The following is a 21,504-nucleotide window of genomic DNA, read 5'->3' on the forward strand; positions in this document are numbered from 1 at the left end:
CCCCACCTACCTACAGCTAGAGGAGACCCCACCTATCTACAGCTAGAGGAGACCCTACCTATCTACAGCTAGAGGGAGACCCCACCTATCTACAGCTAGGGAGGGCCCCACCTACCTACAGCTAGAGGAGACCCCACCTATCTACAGCGTAGGGAGACCCCACCTACCTACAGCTAGAGGAGACCCCACCTATCTACAGCTAGGGGAGACCCCACCTACCTACAGCTAGAGGAGACCCCACCTATCTACAGCTAGAGGAGACCCCCTATCTACAGCTATAGGAGACCCCACCTACCTACAGCTAGAGGAGACCCCACCTATCTACAGCTAGAGGAGACCCCACCCATCTACAGCTAGGGAGACCCCCCTATCTACAGCTAGAGGGGAGACCCCACCTACCTACAGCTAGAGGAGACCCCACCTATCTACAGCTAGAGGAGACCCCACCTATCTACAGCTAGGGAGACCCCACCTACCTACAGCTAGAGGGAGACCCCACCTATCTACAGCTAGAGGAGACCCCACCTATCTACAGCTAGGAGGAGACCCCACCTATCTACAACTAGAGGAGACCCCACCTATCTACAGCTAGGGAGACCCCACCTACCTACAGCTAGAGGAGACCCCACCTATCTACAGCTAGAGGGAGACCCCACCTATCTACAGCTAGGGGAGACCCCACCTATCTACAGCTAGGGAGACCCCATTATCTACAGCTAGGGGAGACCCTACCTATCTACAGCCAGAGGAGACCCCACCTATCTACAGCTAGAGGAGACCCCACCTATCTACAGCTAGGGGAGACCCCACCTATCTACAGCTAGGGGAGACCCCATCTATCTACAGCTAGGGGAGACCCTACCTATCTACAGCTAGAGGAGACCCCACCTATCTACAGCTAGAGGAGACCCCACCTATCTACCAGCTATAGGAGACCCCACCTATTTACAGCTAGAGGGAGACCCCACCTATCTACAGCTAGAGGAGACCCCACCTATCTACAGCTAGGGGAGACCCCACCTATCTACAGCTAGAGGAGACCCCACCTATCTACAGCTAGAGGAGACCCCACCTATCTACAGCTAGAGGAGACCCCACCTATCTACAGCTAGGGGAGACCCCACCTATCTACAGCTATAGGAGACCCCACCTATCTACAGCTAGGGGAGACCCCACCTATCTACAGCTAGAGGAGACCCCACCTATCTACAGCTAAGGGAGACCCCACCTATCTACAGCTAGAGGAGACCCCACCTATCTACAGCTAGAGGAGACCCCACCTATCTACAGCTAGAGGAGACCGTGATAAGCCCTATTTCAACAAACGGTGGCATAGTCCTTTAAGGACAGTTTTACATGTTTTTGTGGATATTTTTAAAATTACCTTTTTCATAACTTTGATAATCAGGCAGTGAATGCCTGTTATCCAGGGGGATACATTGCCCATATAAGGGTATTTAACAGGGCTGATCACTCACAGATATACTCATGTTTTTTCGGTCTGTTCTCTACAGATATTGAATAGGATGAAGGTGTGCAACATTGATTACTTTTTATTTTACTCTCAAATGTGTATTATTGATAAATTCACCAGTATACACATGTTGTCAGTGAGTTTCTGTCAGACATTTCTACAGTACAAGAAACAGCCTCCATTGCCTGTAGAATATATCTGGTGTGGCGCACCACAGGGAAGTTAGAATAAAAAAAAAAAAAAAACAGGGAAAAGGTGTTATAAAAATGGGCACATGAACGGTTTAAAAAGTTATGAAATGTTAAGTTTATATCCTACATGGGCAATGCATCTCGGGAGAAAAAGTTCAGTCTTTTTCCATTTTTTTTCTAATGTTGTATGGATAACATGACATAATGTAGCTAATTAATTGTTTATGAACTGTTTTAAAAAAAAGTTGGCATATGAACTATAATAAAAAGACTACAATGCAAAATGTTACCTTAAATGGGCAACGTATCTCGGGAGATACAGAGTGTAACTTAGAAAATAGAGAGATCGTATTTTTTTAAAAACATGAACATTTTAGTCTAGACCAGGGGTGTCAAACTCATTTTCCCAGAGGGCCACACTGGAAAAAGAGAATCACACCAAGGGGCCAGACATGGAGAGTTTATTGAAGTGCTTTTGTTACTGCATGTCACTTTATTTTTTATTAATTGTAAGTCGCTTTGGATAAAAGCGTCAGCTAAATGACGTAATGATGTAATGTAACGTAATGTTTTTTTTTTAACATTTTTGGTAGCTTTTTTCCTCATTTTTGTTGTTTTTGTCCCGGCTTCTGTGGCTTTCTCAGATATTTGTCACATTTTTAAAATTTGTTGCTTTTTACGACATTTTTGTACACTTTTGGGCGCATTTTTGTTGACATGAAGTCCTACGAAAGTCACCAAAAGAGTTCCTTAGCCATCGTAGAATTTAGCAAATCAAGCAAAACAATTAGTGTTAAAGGCACTGACTGAACTGAGAACTGAAATACAAACCCTGTAAAAGACAGAAAGTAACGCAGATCAATTTTATGAAAAACTACGAAAATAAAGCTTTATTGTTATAATATAAAATATTCAGGATTACAGAGATAGCTTTGGCTGGCAGTAAAGGAACAATTCAAACTTAAAACAATGATTTCATATTGAATATGTTTAAATCATAATTATATCAAGACGGCCGGGGGAACTGTTTCTGATCTACGGAGATTTCAGCTTCTTCTCAGATCAGTTCAGAAGTGATGCTCTCTGGTGACAGCGGTGATGACATCATCATATTCATCATCCAATCCCTCCTCAGCCTGTGTGGGCGAGGTCATCACCATGGCAACAGATAGGCCATTTCCTACAGTCGGAGCAGGTTAGAAAGAAAATGTAGATAATTGATCAGCTGAAGAGTTCTGTTAGAGACAACTGTCAACCATCAACACCAGGTGAGTTGAGAGAGTTACCTGTGGCCCTGTGTCGATATAAAGACACCATGATGAAAGTGGAGATGCAGTACGGACAGAACACCACCAGGTGGCAGACCAGTCTGATCACTGAGGTTGTGTAAGGGGGCAGCAGAGTGCTTGTTGTAGGAGGGTTTGTGGTCTTTGTTTTCTCTGTAGAGAGAATCAGCTGTCAGGTGAATATCTGGATGAATGAACTCCTGAAATCAAAGGTAACCTCCTCACCTGTGACAGAGACCCAGCTGGGTGGAGACTCTCCAGCACTGCTGATGTTGCACTTGTAGAGGCCTTCATCAGACCTGGAAACATGGTGGATGGTCATGTGACCTGCAGGCTCAGTCCTGATGAAGGAGCCATCTTTATAGAAACCAGCTGGGAGGTTGGAGGACGTCTTTGTTTTACAGGTCAGAGTGAGGTCTTCTCCCTCCATCACAGGGAGGACAGGACTCTGCAGGATCACTGGTCCACCTCAACACAGAGACAAACTACAGCATGTCATCCATTCACACACAGCTTCATCAATACTGACTCCACAGTCTGATCTTACCAGTGACAGTGATGGTGATGCTGTTACTGGTTGCTCCCTCTCTGGACTCACACCAGTAAACTCCACTGTACCATTGGACCATACGGCTGATGTTACAGGAAGAACCAGCAGGTCTTCCCCAGCCATCTCCACACTGAGTCCTGGTTTCTCTGGTTGTGTTCCTCCTCAGAGTCCATCCAGCAGAGCTGTCGTCCTCCTCACAGCTCAGAGAAACAGACTGTCCTTCAAACATCTGAGAGCTGCTGGTACTCACAGCCAGAGAGGCTGGAGGGAGGAGGGTTTAGAAAACACAAATGGCGCTTTTCCATTACATGGTACCGGGATCAGTGAGAGAGTGACGGTGATTAGCTCTGCAGCGAGTAGTGACTCTAGAGTCATATAGTGAGAGAAACAAAGTGTCTGCCCTGATCTTTCTGACCACGGTGGAAAATCTGTAGCAGGAAAAGTTAACCCTCTCCTTGATTTCATGTTGTTTACGGAGAAGGAGAACCAGGAAATGAGTTGGGACGGGGGGAAATGCAACGCTACCAAGCCACGCCCACAGCAGTCGCAATGACGACCAGCAATGCTGAGGCGGTACTAAAATCTGCAATGGAAAAGGGACGCACAGCGCGTCGAGTTGAGTCGAGGCGAGTAGAGTCGAGGCGAGTCGAGCAGGTACCATGTAATGGAAAAACGCCATAAATGACTCAGAAGAAAGTCTGAAACCCAAACTTGTTTCCAAATATTTGTGTCCTAAATTATGTGATGAATGTAACCTCTCATGTATAATGAGAAGACAAAAAAACCAGCATGTTACTGTGCTCAGTTGAAGATCTGTCTGACAGGTAAATAAATCCTCATATAACATTGAAAACATTTTATTGAGCTAATGAAGTCAGACAAAGTCAACCTGTCCCTGTTTGAATATCTGTAACCCTGTGTACTTTAATATAAAGTGTTCTCAGAGTTTATACTGACCTTGGTTTGTTGTGCTGCTCGGCAGTGAGGTCAGAACTGAAGAGAAATGGACCTCAGGTTAGTTTGAGCTTTTACTGCAGACAGACAGAACAACTGTGAGCTCAGAGAAGATGGAGTCCACACTAAATACTCTCAGCGTCTTCCAGCTTTAACACCAGTTTATTCTGCTTTTCTAACACGCTGCAGCTCCGTCCAATAAGCCCTGACGTTAACCCTTTAACTACAGTTTCTCTGCAGCTGTTGTCACTTCCTACTCTTAAAAGTTTGTGCCAGCATTAAGTGACAAACTTTTCTGAACGTTTTAAATAATTAAGCTATCAATGTAATAACAGAACAGAGTGTACTTACAGATCAGCCATTGCAGAGATGTTTGTCCCATCGTACCTGTTGATGATGTGACATCAAGCACTTTGAATGTTTGACTCAGAGCTGCTAAAACCACCATTTCCTCTTTGTAGGTTGGGGGTGGGGGTGCAGTAGCCGTGTGGTTTCCCCTCCTACAGTTGATAGGACAGTTGGTCTCTTGTGTTAGTTTATAATCACAGAGATGAAGGTTGTTGTTGATTGTGATGAAATATCATTAATGAAGATTATTTCCATATGTTCATTCCAGAAATGTGAATAATTTACATGTTGATGTCTGTGAAGGTTCTCAGTCATCCAGGTCATAGTTATCCAGGGAAGGGTTAAACTCAGGGGCAACTGGAGATTTTTAAATATGCTCCAAATATGTTCAGTTCAGACTGATCTGTAGGGAAACCTAGTTGTTTAAAGTGTTCATATTATTCTCATTTTCAGGTTCATAATTGTATTTAGAGGTTGTATCAGAAAAGGTTTAAATGGTTTAATTTTCAAAAATAAACATATTTTGTTGTACTGCACATTGCTGTTTGAGTTTTCTGTGTTGTCCCTGTAGCCGTGTCCAGCACGTCTCTCCTCGTACACTTCTCTTGTGTCTAGCCTCATTAGGCTGATTTTGGGTTTCAGTATTCAGTGTTTTGCCAGTTTCCTGCCCACTCATCTGTGGCTTGTCACACAAGACAAGCCACAGATGAGAGTGTGTGTGTGTGTGCGTGTATGTATGTGTGCGTGCGTGCGTCTGAAGCTGCTGTGGACTTTATATTGTTTATATATCTCTGTGTTGTTGCCATGTGACTTAAAAATATAATTAATAATGTTTGTTGCAAGCGCCGCGGTGTCCGCGTGTTGTCGTTGTCATTTGAGTTGAACTGTGTGAGTTTGGTCTCTGTTGTGTTTTCTGCTGCAGAGAGTTTCTGAAATGAATCAACTGTTGGTTTGGACACTCTGTGGTGGGATGTCATGTGTGTGTTGACATGTTAATGATCTTTATTTTATCACCGGAACACACAGTAAACATTAACGTTTTGAACTATTTGTCTGACCAAAGTTTTATTTTTACCCAATTTTACTTGAATATAATATTCAAATTATGATACATGTCAATTAGCTAACGCTTTTTATCCAAAGCGACTTACAATTTTTGCATGTCAGATGTCACACACCTCTGGAGCAACTAGGAGTTAAGTGTCTTGCTCAGACATTCACCAATACATTGGTTGATGTATTGCAGTGGGAATCGAACCCGGGTCTTCCACACCAAAGGTATGTATCATATCCACTGCACCATCTCCACCCCAAATACTCGGTATACGTGCAGTTTAGTGTTCCAAATTCCCGACACAATGTCCTTCATTAATTATGAACCTGCTAAACCACCTGTGCTTAGTCATGGTCAAATGAAGCTGTCTTTACTTTCTGAGCTCACTAGATGGCGCTCTTTGTTCAACAAAGGGTTTGAAAACACACTGAATTGCCATTCATTTAACCTTTTTCTTTGAACAGAGGGAGCCATCTAGTGAGCTCAGAAAATAAAGACAGTGGTTCGCGAAGCTTCACTTGACCATCACTACCTGTGCTACCCTAACCTTAATACCCTCTAACCATAATACCCTAACCTGTCTCAAATAAGACCCTCATCATTTGGTACACTCAGTTTTTGGAAAATTATTTGGGACACTAAACTGTACGTATACCCAAATACTTTTCAGATTTCTGTAATTCAGTTTTGAATTAATTAAAAGGTTAAGATGAAAAACAGATAATTTAAAGACAAGCAAACAGAGTGAACTGTGAGCTGAACTGAGCATGTGTAAAGAAAGAGAAGGTGCTGTGCTGCCACCTGCTGGCTGTCTGACTCAACTGATATGATGCTTTCATCCAAACACATTTTTACAATGAGCGTCTCAATCCCACTCTCAGCAGTGATAGAGAGCTGATGTTAAAGGCACTGACTGAACTGAGAACTGAAATACAAACCCTGTAAAAGACAGAAAGTAATGCAGATCAATTTCATGAAAAACTACGAAAATAAAGCTTTATTGTTATAATATAAAATATTCAGGATTACAGAGATAGCTGTGGCTGGCAGTAAAGGAACAATTCAAACTTAAAACAATGATTTCATATTGAATATGTTTAAATCATAATTATATCAAGACGGCCGGGGGAACTGTTTCTGATCTACGGAGATTTCAGCTTCTTCTCAGATCAGTTCAGAAGTGATGCTCTCTGGTGACAGCGGTGATGACATCATCATATTCATCATCCAATCCCTCCTCAGCCTGTGTGGGCGAGGTCATCACCATGGCAACAGATAGGCCATTTCCTACAGTCGGAGCAGGTTAGAAAGAAAATGTAGATAATTGATCAGCTGAAGAGTTCTGTTAGAGACAACTGTCAACCATCAACACCAGGTGAGTTGAGAGAGTTACCTGTGGCCCTGTGTCGATATAAAGACACCATGATGAAAGTGGAGATGCAGTACGGACAGAACACCACCAGGTGGACGACCAGTCTGATCACTGAGGTTGTGTAAGGGGGCAGCAGAGTGCTTGTTGTAGGAGGGTTTGTGGATGTAGGTTTCTCTGTAGAGAGAATCAGCTGTCAGGTGAATATCTGGATGAATGAACTCCTGAAATCAAAGGTAACCTCCTCACCTGTGACAGAGACCCAGCTGGATGGAGACTCTCCAACACTGCTGATGTTGCACTTGTAGAGGCCTTCATCAGACCTGGAAACATGGTGGATGGTCATGTGAGCTGCAGACTCAGTCCTGATGAAGGAGCCATCTTTATAGAAACCAGCTGGGAGGTTGGAGGACGTCTTTGTTTTACAGGTCAGAGTGAGGTCTTCTCCCTCCATCACAGGGAGGACAGGACTCTGCAGGATCACTGGTCCATCTCAACACAGAGACAAACTACAGCATGTCATCCATTCACACACAGCTTCATCAATACTGACTCCACAGTCTGATCTTACCAGTGACAGTGATGTTGATGCTGTTACTGGTTGCTCCCTCTCTGGACTCACACCAGTAAACTCCACTGTCCGATGGGTCCATGTAGCTGATGTTACAGGAAGAACCAGCAGATCTTCCCCAGCCATCTCCACACTGAGTCCTGGTTTCTCTGGTTGTGTTCCTCCTCAGAGTCCATCCAGCAGAGCTGTCGTCCTCCTCACAGCTCAGAGAGACAGACTGTCCTCTAAACATCTGGGAGCTGCTGGGACTCACAGTCAGAGAGGCTGGAGGGAGGAGGGTTTAGAAAACACTAAATGACTCAGAAGAAAGTCTGAAACCCCAAGTTGTTTCCTAATATTTGTGTCCTAAATTATGTGATGAATGTAACCTCTCATGTATAATGAGAGTACTAAAAAACAGACAAAAACTGGTCATTTACTTACACGAATGTGATGCATCATGTAAACAGAAATTAGGCTTTTTTTTTAAACCAGCATGTTACTGTGTTCAGTTGAAGATCTGTCTGACAGGTTAATAAATCATCATATAACACTGATCCTGTAGACAGTGGAAATTTGGCAGTTTGACTTTGTAGGGGGAGATATTCCAGTTCCAGTATAACAGCAAGTTTTTTAAATTAATTTTGTTTCAGTGGGAAACATCTTTCGTGATCACAGCACGATTCTTTCGAAAACAATGCCAAAGTAAAGTCAATGAGAAGATGACATAACATTAAGAGAGTCTACGGTATTGAGTAGTATGAAAGCCAGAAAATCAGCATAAGGAGGTTGATCGGGGGGGTGGATGGGTCAAACAACACAGGACTCTCACCCAGGAGACCGGGGGTGTGTCCCACGTGTCACGGTACCTAAACCCAACCGTCCCGTTGTTGTCCCAAGTGTCATGGAAACGTAACCTAAAACAGCGGTTATATGGCTAAAAACACCAATAATATCAGAGCTGTATCCAGCTTCTCTGCTGCAGCCTACTGGCAGAAAGAATCGTGCTGTGATCACCAACGATGCTTCAAATTGAAATACATTAGTTTAAAAAACACGCTGACCAATCACGCAAAAAACTAAATAAACCTGTCCATGTACACAAATTAATAGATTAAATTAGGTGAACATTTCACAAATGCCGTGAGACTGGGCTGGATAATCCTACTTTTGCGAACGTTGTTACTTTACCACTGAATGGGAATAGAAGCTGTACATCTCTATAGACTGACACATGATGGACGTTTTTGCTGTGATGGATTTAAGTGTGAAGACGCAACTTTAGAAAAGGGAAGCTGTGTGGTTTAGTACGTCACAAACTTTCAATGAATTATTTCTAAGCATCTAACTATAGAAAGGGGAACAAATCATCTCTGCCGGTTTTAAACGTTTTAAACAATGAAGCTAACAATGTAGTAACAGAACAGAGTGTACTTACAGATCAGCCATTGCAGAGATGTTTGTGCCATCGTACCTGTTGGTGATGTGACATTAAACACTTTGAATGTTTGATTTAGAGCAGCTAAAACCACAATTTCCTCTGTGAATGGGAGTGGGGGTGCAACAGCCGCGTGGTTTCCCCTCCTGCAGTTGATAGTTGTCTCTTGTTTTAGTTTCTAAATACAGAGATGAACGTTGTTGTTGATTGTGATGAAATATCATTAATGAAGATTACTTCCATACATTCATTCCAGAAATATTAATAATTTACACACTGATGTCTGTGAAGGTTCTAAGTCATCCAGGTGATAGTTATCCAGGGAAGGGTTAAACTCAGGGGCAACTGGAGATTTTTAAATATGCTCCGAATATATTCAGTTCAGACTGATCTGTAGGGAAACCTAGTTGTTTAAAGTGTCCATATTATTCTCATTTTCAGGTTCATAATTGTATTTAGAGGTTGTATTAGAAAAGGTTTACATGGTTTAATTTTCAAAACACACACCATATTTGTGTTGTACTGCACATTGCTGCAGCTCCTCTTTTCACCCTGTGTGTTGAGCTCTCTGTTTTAGCTACAGAGTGAGACATCTCACTTCTGTTCTATCTTTGTTGGTAGTCGCACATGCTCAATACCTAGGTAAGGACTACTAGCCAGTCAGAGAGAGAGCAGAGTATGAGGGCTGATTACATGCTCTTTCAGCTTCACGAACAGGCAGCTCAACATAAAAATAATCCAACTTTATTTGATTATAACTATATACAATTATACAGCGTTTTACATTGGAATAAGCCTCCCCCTTTCACGGACACCAACTTCTCTGCTTAATTGATTTGCGCTGGGCTGACTTTATTAAAAAACAGCTCAAACAACCCCTCAATTTAATACTAATTTAACAAAAGCAAAGAAGAAAAAGTGTCTGACTGACACTGAACCGAACTTATCATTAATAACGATGGGCTCTGGGTTTTTCAGCACCATGGACAGCTCACTGGGCGGTGGGCGTAGATTTCACCTGAGCCCTTTTTAGAAATCCACCCTTCTGTGTTTGAGTGCTGAGAATGCCCTGATAAGTTCATCTTTGTCCAGAGATTTTGTCAGCTTGTGCTGAATAGAAATCTGAGCGAGAGCTGACAGCCGCTCCTGGAGCATTGTTGACCTCAGGTGTGTTTTTATTAGCTTCAAGCGAGAGAAACTCCTCTCTCCGCTCGCTACAGTCACAGGCACTGTCATCATGAGTCGGAGAGCAATGCTGAGGTGTGGATACAGTTCAACTAAATTGTTTCTGTAAATGTAGCTCATAATCTGCAGGCCAGTGGTTTCTTCTGCTGGCACGGCAGTGACACCAGCCGAGATCTCGCGCACAAGGTCCTCAGCGTCCACATCGCTGAGGGTTTTTCTACATTTGTGCAGCTTTCTTTGAGGGTGTAACTTTCCACGGCCCTTTTCATTTCCTCTCTTCTATCAATGAAACCAAACAGACCATGAAATGTCTCCATCAACTTGAGCGCTCACATGTGCCTGTAATGGCAGAGTTCACTTGTGGGAGGAAAACATCTCTCCTGAACTTTTCCTCGGCTGTCACTGTCAAGGAAGGATCCATATTTTGGGGCTCGTACGGAAACTGGCGTTCAGGTTTTTGGCCTTGTGTAGAGGGGAAGACCATTGGCATCTCCATCTCTCCCGCGATGTCTCTAGCATCTGTCTGGGTGGATGAAAGGCCATTCTCTGTATTCCTTTAGGAATTTAAGAACATATCCCCCCTCGTACTGTAGCACATCAATACCATCTTGTGGGCTCTGGAGCAGCTTGCTGACACGATTAACCTCATGTAGGATGGTGTACCAGATGATGACAGTAAGCAGGAATTTCCAGCTCGTTATCTTTTGTTCAAGGCCTCTGGCATCAGACGCAGTCTCACTGTCACCTGATAATAACAATGTTGTTTTTTAAATTTCAACAATTTATAGTGATGCTTTACAATGCCATGCACGGCTGTCCATTGTACTGAAACAATATAATCCTAGCAGTGTCTGGTTTAAGTTTTTAAATAGGTTAAAAAGACCCTAATAGGTAGGCTATCCTAACACACTAAAACCAGAGACTGTCTATCACAAAGCAAAATAACACACACTCGACTCGTACATACCTTTTTTTGTTGCATGATCGACCAGTGAGAGAAGAGCTTCGCTGACAGCAGGAAGCTTATAGCGCAGCACTTTCACACTTTCCACTCGGCATTCCCATCACGTGTTGGATATGGCCTTTGGAGTCATCTGTGGTACGTTTGACTTGAAAATCTCCCATCTCTGTGTGGAGGAGCTGAAAATGGTGTACAGATGTTGCAGCACCCCAAAGAAGCTCACAGACAACACTGTTGACTCCGCAGCATCTACAATGACGAGGTTTAGACTGTGGCTGGCACATGGCATGAACAGTGCTTTTTTGTTGATATCAAGCACCCTTTTTCTACACACTGCTATTTTTCCCCCGCATGTTGCTACCGTTATCATACGCCTGTCTCCTGCATATTTCGACATCCAGGCCTAACTTCTCCAAATGCTTCAAGAAGACATCTGTTAGCCTTGCGCCTGATGTGTCAAGCACTGGTAGGAAACCTACATAATGCTCTCCAACAGTAGCCCCGGCACCGATTTGGCACTTGACAAAGCGTAGTGTCACAGAGAGATGCTCTATGTGTGCAGCGTCCGGGGTGCAGTCCGTTATCACAGAGTAGTAATGGGATTGTTTTACTCCTTGTATTATTGCTTCCACTGTCTTGTCTCCAATAAGAGTGATCAGCTCATTTTGTATAGTTTTCCCCAGATAATGGTCAGCAATCTCTTTTGTCTCAGCCTGACTGTCTGACATTCTCGCTCATCACTGGGTCAAACTCTGCAAGCAGCTCCACCACACCTAGAAAGTTTCCATTGTTTGATTCATGTAGGTTGGAGTGTGGCCACGGAAAGCAAGGTTTCATTCTGCAAGTTGACAGACTATGTCAATTAACCTTTTCATAACGTTTTTTTTTACATTTGCATTTCTTGATAGGTATAGTCAATGGTAATGGGCGTTTTTACGTGCTTCTCCAGCTCGCGGCAGCTGTCCATATTGACACGGTGTGTATTAGATTTTTCATGATCCTAGAGTGTGAGAGTGAGACGTTCCCACATTCCTCTGTGAGTGAGACTACTCGTCCGCTTGCCAAATAAAGTACAGCAAAAACAGAAGACTGAATTGGATGATTTTGAGTACACAAACCATGACCTGCGTATCGTTTCTCCATTTTTCATCTTCATGAAATATCTGTCCTTGGTAAAACGGCGGTGTGATTGGCTTTGTGGGAAGTTAAACTCCTCTATCTGAACGGGACAGCTCCTAACAATATCAATTCATTGGTCATCTGCATTATGCTCCGGCCAGCACCCCAGTTCTGTCTCTTTACATTAGTCTCGGGCATTTTCCCTGGCATCTCCCTCACCTGTCTCAGCGGTAGGAACTTCATCGTCATGTTCTTGTTCTACTAACAATGTTTGGTCATCATTACTGCCAGCAGTTTGAGTTGAAGACGAATAATCTGTATTTTGGCTATCATCCTGTGATTGGGGTTTGGCCGCTGCTGTCACCAGTAGGGTTACAGATGCTGGACCAAAGAAAGAGGTCACTTTTGGTAGAGTGAATAAAGCTTTTCTTTTTTTTTTCCAATATCTTTCGTTTTTCAGCACCACTGGCATATGTACGTTTCATTTCCTCTTAAAATTCCTTTCCTCAAACTAACATTTATCCTAACAGCAAAAAAGAAGATCGCAAATAGCAAGGTTGATTTCATACCTTGTGGCTTTTATAGGAGCAGAAACTTTCGTTTCACAACCTCCTAGCTCGTGGTCAGTCTACCTTGGATGGTTTAGACATTATTGCTGAAAATCAATATCAATATCCTATGGAGAAAATGAATGGGATGTTGCTGGTCTGTTGGGGCCCCCCTTGGAGGCTGGTGTCTGTTTCAATTGAAACGTGTGAAACACAGGTAAGGCCACGTCTGACCCTAACCCTAATACTCTAACCTGTCTCAAATAAGACCCTCATCATTTGGGACACTCAGTTTTTGGAAAAACATTTGGGACAATAAACTGAACGTATACCCAAATACTTTTCAGATTTTTGTAATTCAGTGATGAATTCATTAAAATGTTATGATGAGAGAGCCACCAGAGTGAACTGTGAGCTGAACTGAACATGTGTAAAGAAAGAGAACGTGTTTTGCTGCCAGCTGCTGGCTGTCTGACTGAACTGATATGATGCTTTCATCCAAACACATTTTAACAATGAGCGTCTCATTCCCACTCTCAGCAGTGATAGGGAGCTGACGTTAAAGACACTGACTGAACTGAGAACTGAAATACAAACTCTGTAAAAGACAGAAAATAACGCTGATCAATTTCATGAAAAACTACCAAAAAAAAGCGCTTTATTCTTATAATATAAAATATTCAGGGTTACAGAGATAGCTGTGGCTGCCAGTAAAGGAGCAAATCAAACTTAAAGCTATAATTTCATATTGAATTTTTTTAACTCATAATTATATCAAGACATCCGGGGGAACTGTTTCTGACCTACGGATATTTCAGCTTTTTTTCAGATCAGATCAGAAGTGATGCTCTCTGGTGACAGCGGTGATGTTATACTCATGGTCATCATTCAATCCCTCCTCAGCCTGGGTGGGCGAGCTCATCACTATGGCAACAGGTAGGCCATTTCCTACAGTCAGAGCAGGTAAGAAATAAAATGTAGATAATTGATCAGCTGAAGAGTTCTGTTAGAGACAACTGTCATCCATCAACACCAGGTGAGTTGAGAGAGTTACCTGTGGCCCTGTGTCGAAATAAAGACACCATGATGAAAGTGGAGATGCAGTACGGACAGAACACCACCAGGTGGACGACCAGTCTGATCACAAGGGGGAGGGGGTCTGAGGTTATGTAAGGGGACGGCAGAGAGCTTGTCGTAGGAGGGCTTGTGGTCGAAGGAGGTCTTGAGGTTTTAGAAGGTCTTGAGGTAGGAGGAGAGCTTGTGGTCTTTGGTTTCCCTGTAGAGAGAATCAGCTGTCAGGTGAATATCTGGATGAATGAACTCCTGAAATCAAAGGTAACCTCCTCACCTGTGACAGAGACCCAGCTGGGTGGAGACTCTCCAACACTGCTGATGAGACACTTGTAGAGGCCTTCATCAGACCTGGAAACATGGTGGATGGTCATGTGACCTGCAGGCTCAGTCCTGATGAAGGAGCCATCTTTATAGAAACCAGCTGGGAGGTTGGAGGAGTTCTTTGTTCTACAGGTCAGAGTGAGGTCTTCTCCCTCCATCACAGGGAGGACAGGACTCTGCAGGATCACTGGTCCACCTCAACACAGAGACAAACTACAGCATGTCATCCATTCACACACAGCTTCATCAATACTGACTCCACAGTCTGATCTTACCAGTGACAGTGATGGTGATGCTGTTACTGGTTGCTCCCTCTCTGGACTCACACCAGTACACTCCACTGTCCGATGGGAGCATGTAGTAGATGATACAAGAAGAACCAGCAAGGTTTCCCCAGCCATCTGCACACTGAGTCCTGGTTTTTCTGGTTGTGTTCCTCCTCAGAGTCCATCCAGCAGAGCTGTCGTCCTCCTCACAGCTCAGAGAGACAGGCTGTCCTCTAAACATCTGAGAGCTGCTGGGACTCACAGTCAGAGAGGCTGGAGGGAGGAGGGTTTAGAAAACACTAAATGACCCCGAGAAGAAAGTCTGAAACCCAAACTTGTTTCCTAATATTTGTGTCCTAAATTATGTGATGAATGTAACCTCTCATGTATAATGAGAGTACTAAAAAACCGACAAAAACTGGTCATTTACTTCCATGAATGTGATGCATCATGTAAACAGAAATTAGGCTTTTTCTGTTTTTAAACCAGCATGTTACTGTGTTCAGTTGAAGATCTGTATGACAGGTAAATAAATCATCATATAACATTAATCCTGTCGACAGTGGAAACGTGGCAGTTTGACTTTGTACGGGGAGATATTCCAGCCCAGTCTCACGGCAGTTTGGGAAATGTTCACGTAATTTAACTATTGATTTGTGTGCACAGACACTTTAATCTAAGTTTTTTCCCCCATGGTGGTCAGCAAGTTTCTTAAACTAATTTATTTCAGTGGGAAGCATTTTTCGTGATCACAGCACAATTCTTTGGAAAACAATGCCAAAGTAAAGTCAATGAGAAGATGACGTAGCATTAAGAGTGACTACGGTAGTGAGTAGTATGAAAGCCAGAAAATCTGCATAAGGAGGTTGATCGGGGGGGTGGATGGGTCCAACAACACAGGACTCTTACCCAGGAGACCGGGGATCATGTCCCGTATGTTACGTTTCCTAAACCCAACCAAGCTAAAACAGCAGTTATAGGGCTAAAAACACCAACAATATCAAAACTGTATCCAGCTTCTCTGCTGTAGCCCGACGAGAATCGTGCTGTAATCACCAAAGATGCTTCCCATCGAATTACATTAGTTTATAAAACACGCTGACCAATCACGAAAAAAACGAAATAAACGTGTCTGTATACATAAATGAATAGATTAAATTAGGAGAACATTTCACGAACTGCAGTGAGACTGGGCTGGATATTCCTACTTTTGCTAACGTTATTTTACCACTGAATGGGAATAGAAGCTGCATCTCTATAGACTGACACCTGATGGACGTTTTAACTGTGATGGATTTAAGTGTGAAGAGGCAACTTTAGAAAAGGGAAGCTGTGTGGTTTAGTATGTCGCAACCTTGAAGTAATTTAGTTCTAAGCATCTAACTATAGAAAGGGGAACAAATCATCTCTGCCGGGCGTAAACCTCATATGACTCAAACTCGCTGCTTTTAAGGAAATAAACAAAATGCTCATTTGAAAACATTTTATTGAGCTAATGAAGTCATACAAAGTGAACCCATCCCTGTTTGAATATCTGCAACCCTGTGTACTTTAATATAAAGTGTTCTCAGAGTTCATACTGACCTTGGTCTGTTGTGCTGCTCAGCAGTGAGGTTAGAACTGAAGAGAAATGGACCTCAGGTTAGTTTGAGCTTTTACTGCAGACAGACAGAACAACTGTGAGCTCAGAGAAGATGGAGTCCACACTAAATACTCTCAGCGTCTTCCAGCTTTAACACCAGTTTATTCTGCTTTTCTAACACGCTGCAGCTCCGTCCAATAAGCTCTGATGTTAACCCTTTAACTACAGCTTCTCTGCAGCTGTTGTCACTTTCTGCTCTTAATGGTTGTGTCAGCGTTAAGTGACAACCTTTTCTGAACGTTTTAGACAATGAAGTTAACAATGTAATAACAGAACAGAGTGTACTTACAGATCAGCCATTGCAGAGATGTTTGTCCCATCGTACCTGTTGGTGATGTGACATCAAACACTTTGAATGTTTGACTCAGAGCAGCTAAAACCACCATTTCCTCTTTGGAGGTGCAACAGCCGTGTGGTTTCCCCTCCTGCAGTTGATAGGACAGTTGGTCTCTTGTGTTAGTTTATAATCACAGAGATGAACGTTGTTGTTGATTGTGATGAAATATTGTTAATTATTTATTTATTATTATTTCCATACGTTCATTCCAGAAATGTGAATAATTTACATGCTGATGTCTGTGAAGGTTCTCAGTCATCCAGGTCATAGTTATCCAGGGAAGGGTTAAACTCAGGGGTAACTGGAGATTTTTAAATATGCTCCGAATATGTTCAGTTTGGACTGATCTGTAGGGAAACCTAGTTGTTTAAAGTGCTCATATTATGCTCTTTTTCAGGTTCATAATTGTATTTAGAGGTTGTAGGGGGATAGTTGAAACACTCTTCAATTAAAGTAATTTACAAAGCGATCGGATCGCACTGAAAGCTAATATTTTGTCGCTAGCAACCTACACCTGTCCAGGAATTATTGCAGCAATAGTGGAGCGTGCGTAATGTTTCATGTTTCAACATACAGTTTAAGCCATATAAACTTCCCACAACATGAATATTTTACTGCATATCATGAATGGTACTCCCAAAAGGTGTTATTTTAGATAGATTGTTGCTGGGCTATACGTCTTTGTGAATATTTGTTAACAACTCATTGCCGTCACTGTGAAGCGTGTATGAAGTGGTTACTGAAATATCATAAACTGTGGATGAGTCTGCCATTTTTATAGCTAGAACAGTACATTTTCCCCTTTATATCATGTTTCTATTGTGGGAAATGTCATTTCACTAGATTTTTACGTGGGTCAGTCCCACTGCACATCCAAATAAGTGCCCTTAACGACTCACAGCCCATCAGTCTCCATAGGATAACATGGGAAAACTCGGCCCCCTACCTGGTGGGGCCCAAATATAACCTCTCTTTTTGATGATGAGCAACAAAAGTGTTGAAAAAGACGATCAAATCATTGGAAAAGAAAAAAGTTTCAATATTACATTTGTGACCCAGAAAAAACAAGAAGTGTGTCAACGGGAAGACGGCATTTATCCAGACCCACCCACACACACACACAGTGAAAACACACACAGACACACACATACATATACAGAAACACACACTCTCTCTCACACACACAAACACACACACACACACACACACAAAGAAACGTACACACACACACACACACATACACACAGGAAGAAAAAAGTAAATCACATGTTGTGCGTCTATAACTGAGGAATCTGCTGAGTTTACAATTTCTGCTCCGCCCCTCTGTGTGTGTGTGTGTGTGTGTGTGTGTGTGTGTGTGTCTTACAGCCCTGCTTGTTAAACTGTCTGTCATTACAGAGCAACCTCCCCTCTCTCTCTGTCTGAACACCAGCACGTGTAACCATGTATCAGCTGATTTAAATAGCTCACCGTACTGGATTGTGTCAACAGTTGACTTAATTTAACTTATACCATGGTCTGGGTGAATACTCTATTCTGATTGGCTGCAGGGTGTCCATTAAAATGTGATATAGGACACCTAATAAAGGAGTTCGGTGAAACTGACTGTTTACTGTTCTAAATGAATGCGCTACATTAAATCAAAAAGGAAATGTGGATTTATTATTTCCAAATCGTCCTCTGAACACCACAGGATGGCACTAAAACACACAGGCTGCAAGAAGTAAGTTCTACTGGCCCTCTGGACTGACTTTGTTTCACAGTGAATAGCGTTATCTCACATCCCGTTCACTGTTCAGCTCGCTGCTTCAGGCTGCGCCGCTGCAGCCGACAGTAACGTTACACATCGCGGATGAAATTCTTCATAAAAGTCGTTATTTTGTTTTGGGGACAATGACATGGCTGGTTAGCTAGCTTGTCTTGTTGTATTCAACATACTGTCAAATTATTTTTACTGATTGCCAACTGTACACAATGTTATTGACTTTGGATCTTGCTAGCATAGCGTTAGCATTCTGGCTCGTAGCTAAACTGAAGTGTTCTATCAGCTGAGCGGACTATATAAATATCTCCGGTTGCTAAGGGAGGCAAGTCGTATCTAAGGTTCTTCCTAATTCCTGGTGGAGAGAACAACATTTGCATTGCATAAGAACCTGATGGATGGGAATGATTGTTCCAGGTATTAGTCAAACCGTCAGGTGTAACCAGGGAAACAGAGTTATTGTTTGGATAAACTTTAGATTTCGATTTTAAAACTAATTAAAATGTGAACTAATGTTTTAAAAATATGTTATTTGGCAAGTGACCATGGTATAAGGGGGTTAATGCCCTTCGAGGTGTCCATTGTCAGGTATTAATGGTCTTCGGTTCATGCCTCACCGTCCTCCATTAATACCTGACAATGGACCCCTCGTCGGGCATTAACCCTTACATAATTTAATGTTCCACCAAAGCAAGTTCCTTCCTGAGACCCAGGATGATTGTGACTGGTTTAAAGAAATGTCAACAACCCAGAGTGATTGATTCTCCTGTCCCAGAATGCATCTGTGGTGTAGCCAGACATGAGAGACTAAATACCCAAACAGAATCTGCAGATTCAGGACCCGACAGGACCCAACGGGTTAGGTCTTAATTTCTATAATTTCACACAGGCTCGGGCCGGGCTTTGGCTTGCGCTCTTGGGGTTGCGCTCTTGGGGTTGCGCTCTTGGGGTTGCGCTCTTGGGGTTGCACTCTTGGGGTTGCGTGGTAAATGAGCGGTCAGGTGATGCTGAGGAGGTGAAACGGAGGCTGGCCTCTGGAGGAAGTGGCCGACAGCCAACGTTAGTCACGAATAAATGATGTTAAAACGTGTATAAATAACTAATTATTGATAAAAGGCAAAAGAGCTGTGTATGTGTGTGTGCACACATTTGAATAATGTCCGGCTGTAAACAGGTTCAAGCTTTAAAAAAGCTGTCAATCAAAATGTACTCGTCGGGCTCGGGCCGAGTTCTGTTTTGACTTTTGATTATTACAGCTCTAACATGAATGACATTAAAGACACACACACACGTGGGTCAGGCACACAGGAAGTCTTTATTTATTCTGTCAGTAGTTACTACGTGAGACCTGAGAGCTTTCGTTAAACACAACATTAAGTCTGGTTTGTTCATTTGGTTTAAATATGATGCGTTGTTGTAAGGTACAACAAGCCCTAACTCAGAGTTTAACATTTACAATAACAAGCAACAGCTAAAAAAACAAATAAAAACACTAAGAATGTATTACTTGCAGTTTAAATAATTCGTCATAAAAGCATCGCGATTTTACATTCATTACAAGATATCAACAGAACTGGCTTTAAAAACTGGGAATGGATCGGTTGTATTCAGCTATCAACAGTAATATAGATTGTACAACATGACAGGTCCAGAAAAGTCAATTTAGTAAATGTTAATCTTTGCACACTACTTGCACACTTCAAACACTTAGTTTTAAGCATATAGTGTAGATAACGCAAAAAAAGTCAATGCACTGAAAGTACCAGGATGACCCCCTAAAAACGGTCAAAAAGTTCAGTGTGGAACGATGGACTCTACTCGCACTTTATGGGGGCCATCTTGACTACAAAGCAGAAAAGGGGAGGGACCAGGGACGTCGACCGGCAGCTGATTGGACGAATGCGTCACGTGGGTCTGGCTGCTCCCGGATTTCAAAGCCGACCATAATGGCGGCTCGTTCGGAATAAGATCTCGTATTTTAGGAAAATAGTTCACCGAAACATGTGTCTGAAAACATTTGAAGAGAGAAATAGGCCGTGCAGTTGCTGACTCTGTCTTCATTTCAGATCTACAAACGTCAGTTTAAGAGATTTGAGAGGCTTAGTCACGCTCATCCCGCACGCCATTTCCGTAAAGTGTTTTAAAATAAGTGCACTGATTCGCTAGTCAAGGTCTAGCACTCCACCAATCAGATCTGTCATTGAGTCCGACTGCCTCGCCCATGACCAAATCAAATCGACTGAACAGTTTACTTTGAGTCATGGGGGGGGGGGGGGGCGCGCCTTAAAGTCACTGCTGTTCATCTCGTTGTGGTTAAGGTGTGATCACTGGGAGAGCGGTCAGACTGTTCAGGATCTTTGCACGTTGAAAAACATGATGATCATAATTGTTTGTTCTTTTGAATCATAAAAGTTACACAGACATTAACTTCTTACATCACGATCAAGCTTCCTAAAAAATATGTATTTCCAACTTACCAACATCGTCTAATCCATCTAAAGATTCAAATGACTTCAAAACAAAAAGATGTGTATTCAAATACGATCTGCCCACAGCGCCTACCCTGTGCATGGGTGTGTTGTTTTAACCACATTCCTATGTGACTTGAGACTTGGAACATATTTCCTACCAAAGTTTCTATTCTATTCTGTTTAACTGGATCCCAGAGAGGGAGGTAAGTCACCTTCTTTAGGGTCACTGAGAGGGAGGTAAGTCACCTTCTTTAGGGTCACTGAGAGAGAGGTAAGTCACCTTCTTTAGGGTCACTGAGAAGAAGAAGAAGATTTATTTATTTATATTAGGACAATGCACATTAATCAACATTTCTGTAAATGCGCCAGTGTTAGCCAGACAGCTAATTTTCAACTGCAGTCCTAGTTGCATGCATGTTTTTATGGTGGGAAGAAACCGGAGCACCCAGAGGAAACCCACGCAAGCACAGGGAGAACATGCAAACTCCACACAGAAAGGCCTGGGACGACCTGGTTTCGAACCCAGAACCTTCTTGCTGTGAGGCAGAAGTGCTAACCACTGAGCCACCGTGCTGCCTAAAGGGGGGTAAGTCACCTTCTTTAG

The 21,504-nt window shown here is 42.7% G+C and overlaps 3 protein-coding genes across 3 annotated transcripts; all 3 read right to left on the reverse strand.

The window, feature by feature from the left end:
• Positions 1 to 2,561: 2,561 nt before the first annotated feature.
• LOC120572843 (Fc receptor-like protein 5) lies at positions 2,562 to 4,895 on the reverse strand. Its single transcript, XM_039822329.1, has 6 exons — positions 4,807 to 4,895; positions 4,459 to 4,494; positions 3,499 to 3,762; positions 3,177 to 3,419; positions 2,952 to 3,104; positions 2,562 to 2,845 (listed from the first exon to the last, which is right to left on the reverse strand). The coding sequence occupies exons 1-6, from the start codon at positions 4,835 to 4,837 to the stop codon at positions 2,733 to 2,735; spliced, it is 840 nt and encodes a 279-aa protein (XP_039678263.1). The 5' UTR covers positions 4,838 to 4,895; the 3' UTR covers positions 2,562 to 2,732.
• Positions 4,896 to 6,848: 1,953 nt separating this feature from the next.
• LOC120572848 (high affinity immunoglobulin gamma Fc receptor I-like) lies at positions 6,849 to 9,409 on the reverse strand. The gene is made up of 5 exons (XM_039822342.1): positions 9,215 to 9,409; positions 7,798 to 8,061; positions 7,476 to 7,718; positions 7,251 to 7,403; positions 6,849 to 7,144 (listed from the first exon to the last, which is right to left on the reverse strand). Exons 1-5 carry the CDS (start codon positions 9,243 to 9,245, stop codon positions 7,032 to 7,034), a joined length of 804 nt encoding a protein of 267 aa, XP_039678276.1. The 5' UTR covers positions 9,246 to 9,409; the 3' UTR covers positions 6,849 to 7,031.
• Positions 9,410 to 13,686: 4,277 nt separating this feature from the next.
• Positions 13,687 to 16,695, reverse strand: LOC120572824 (low affinity immunoglobulin gamma Fc region receptor III-like). The gene is made up of 6 exons (XM_039822290.1): positions 16,620 to 16,695; positions 16,273 to 16,308; positions 14,698 to 14,961; positions 14,376 to 14,618; positions 14,082 to 14,303; positions 13,687 to 13,975 (listed from the first exon to the last, which is right to left on the reverse strand). The coding sequence occupies exons 1-6, from the start codon at positions 16,648 to 16,650 to the stop codon at positions 13,863 to 13,865; spliced, it is 909 nt and encodes a 302-aa protein (XP_039678224.1). The 5' UTR covers positions 16,651 to 16,695; the 3' UTR covers positions 13,687 to 13,862.
• Positions 16,696 to 21,504: the final 4,809 nt, after the last annotated feature.

This window comes from Perca fluviatilis, chromosome 14 (genome assembly GCF_010015445.1).
Source record: "Perca fluviatilis chromosome 14, GENO_Pfluv_1.0, whole genome shotgun sequence".
Taxonomy (NCBI): domain Eukaryota; kingdom Metazoa; phylum Chordata; class Actinopteri; order Perciformes; family Percidae; genus Perca; species Perca fluviatilis.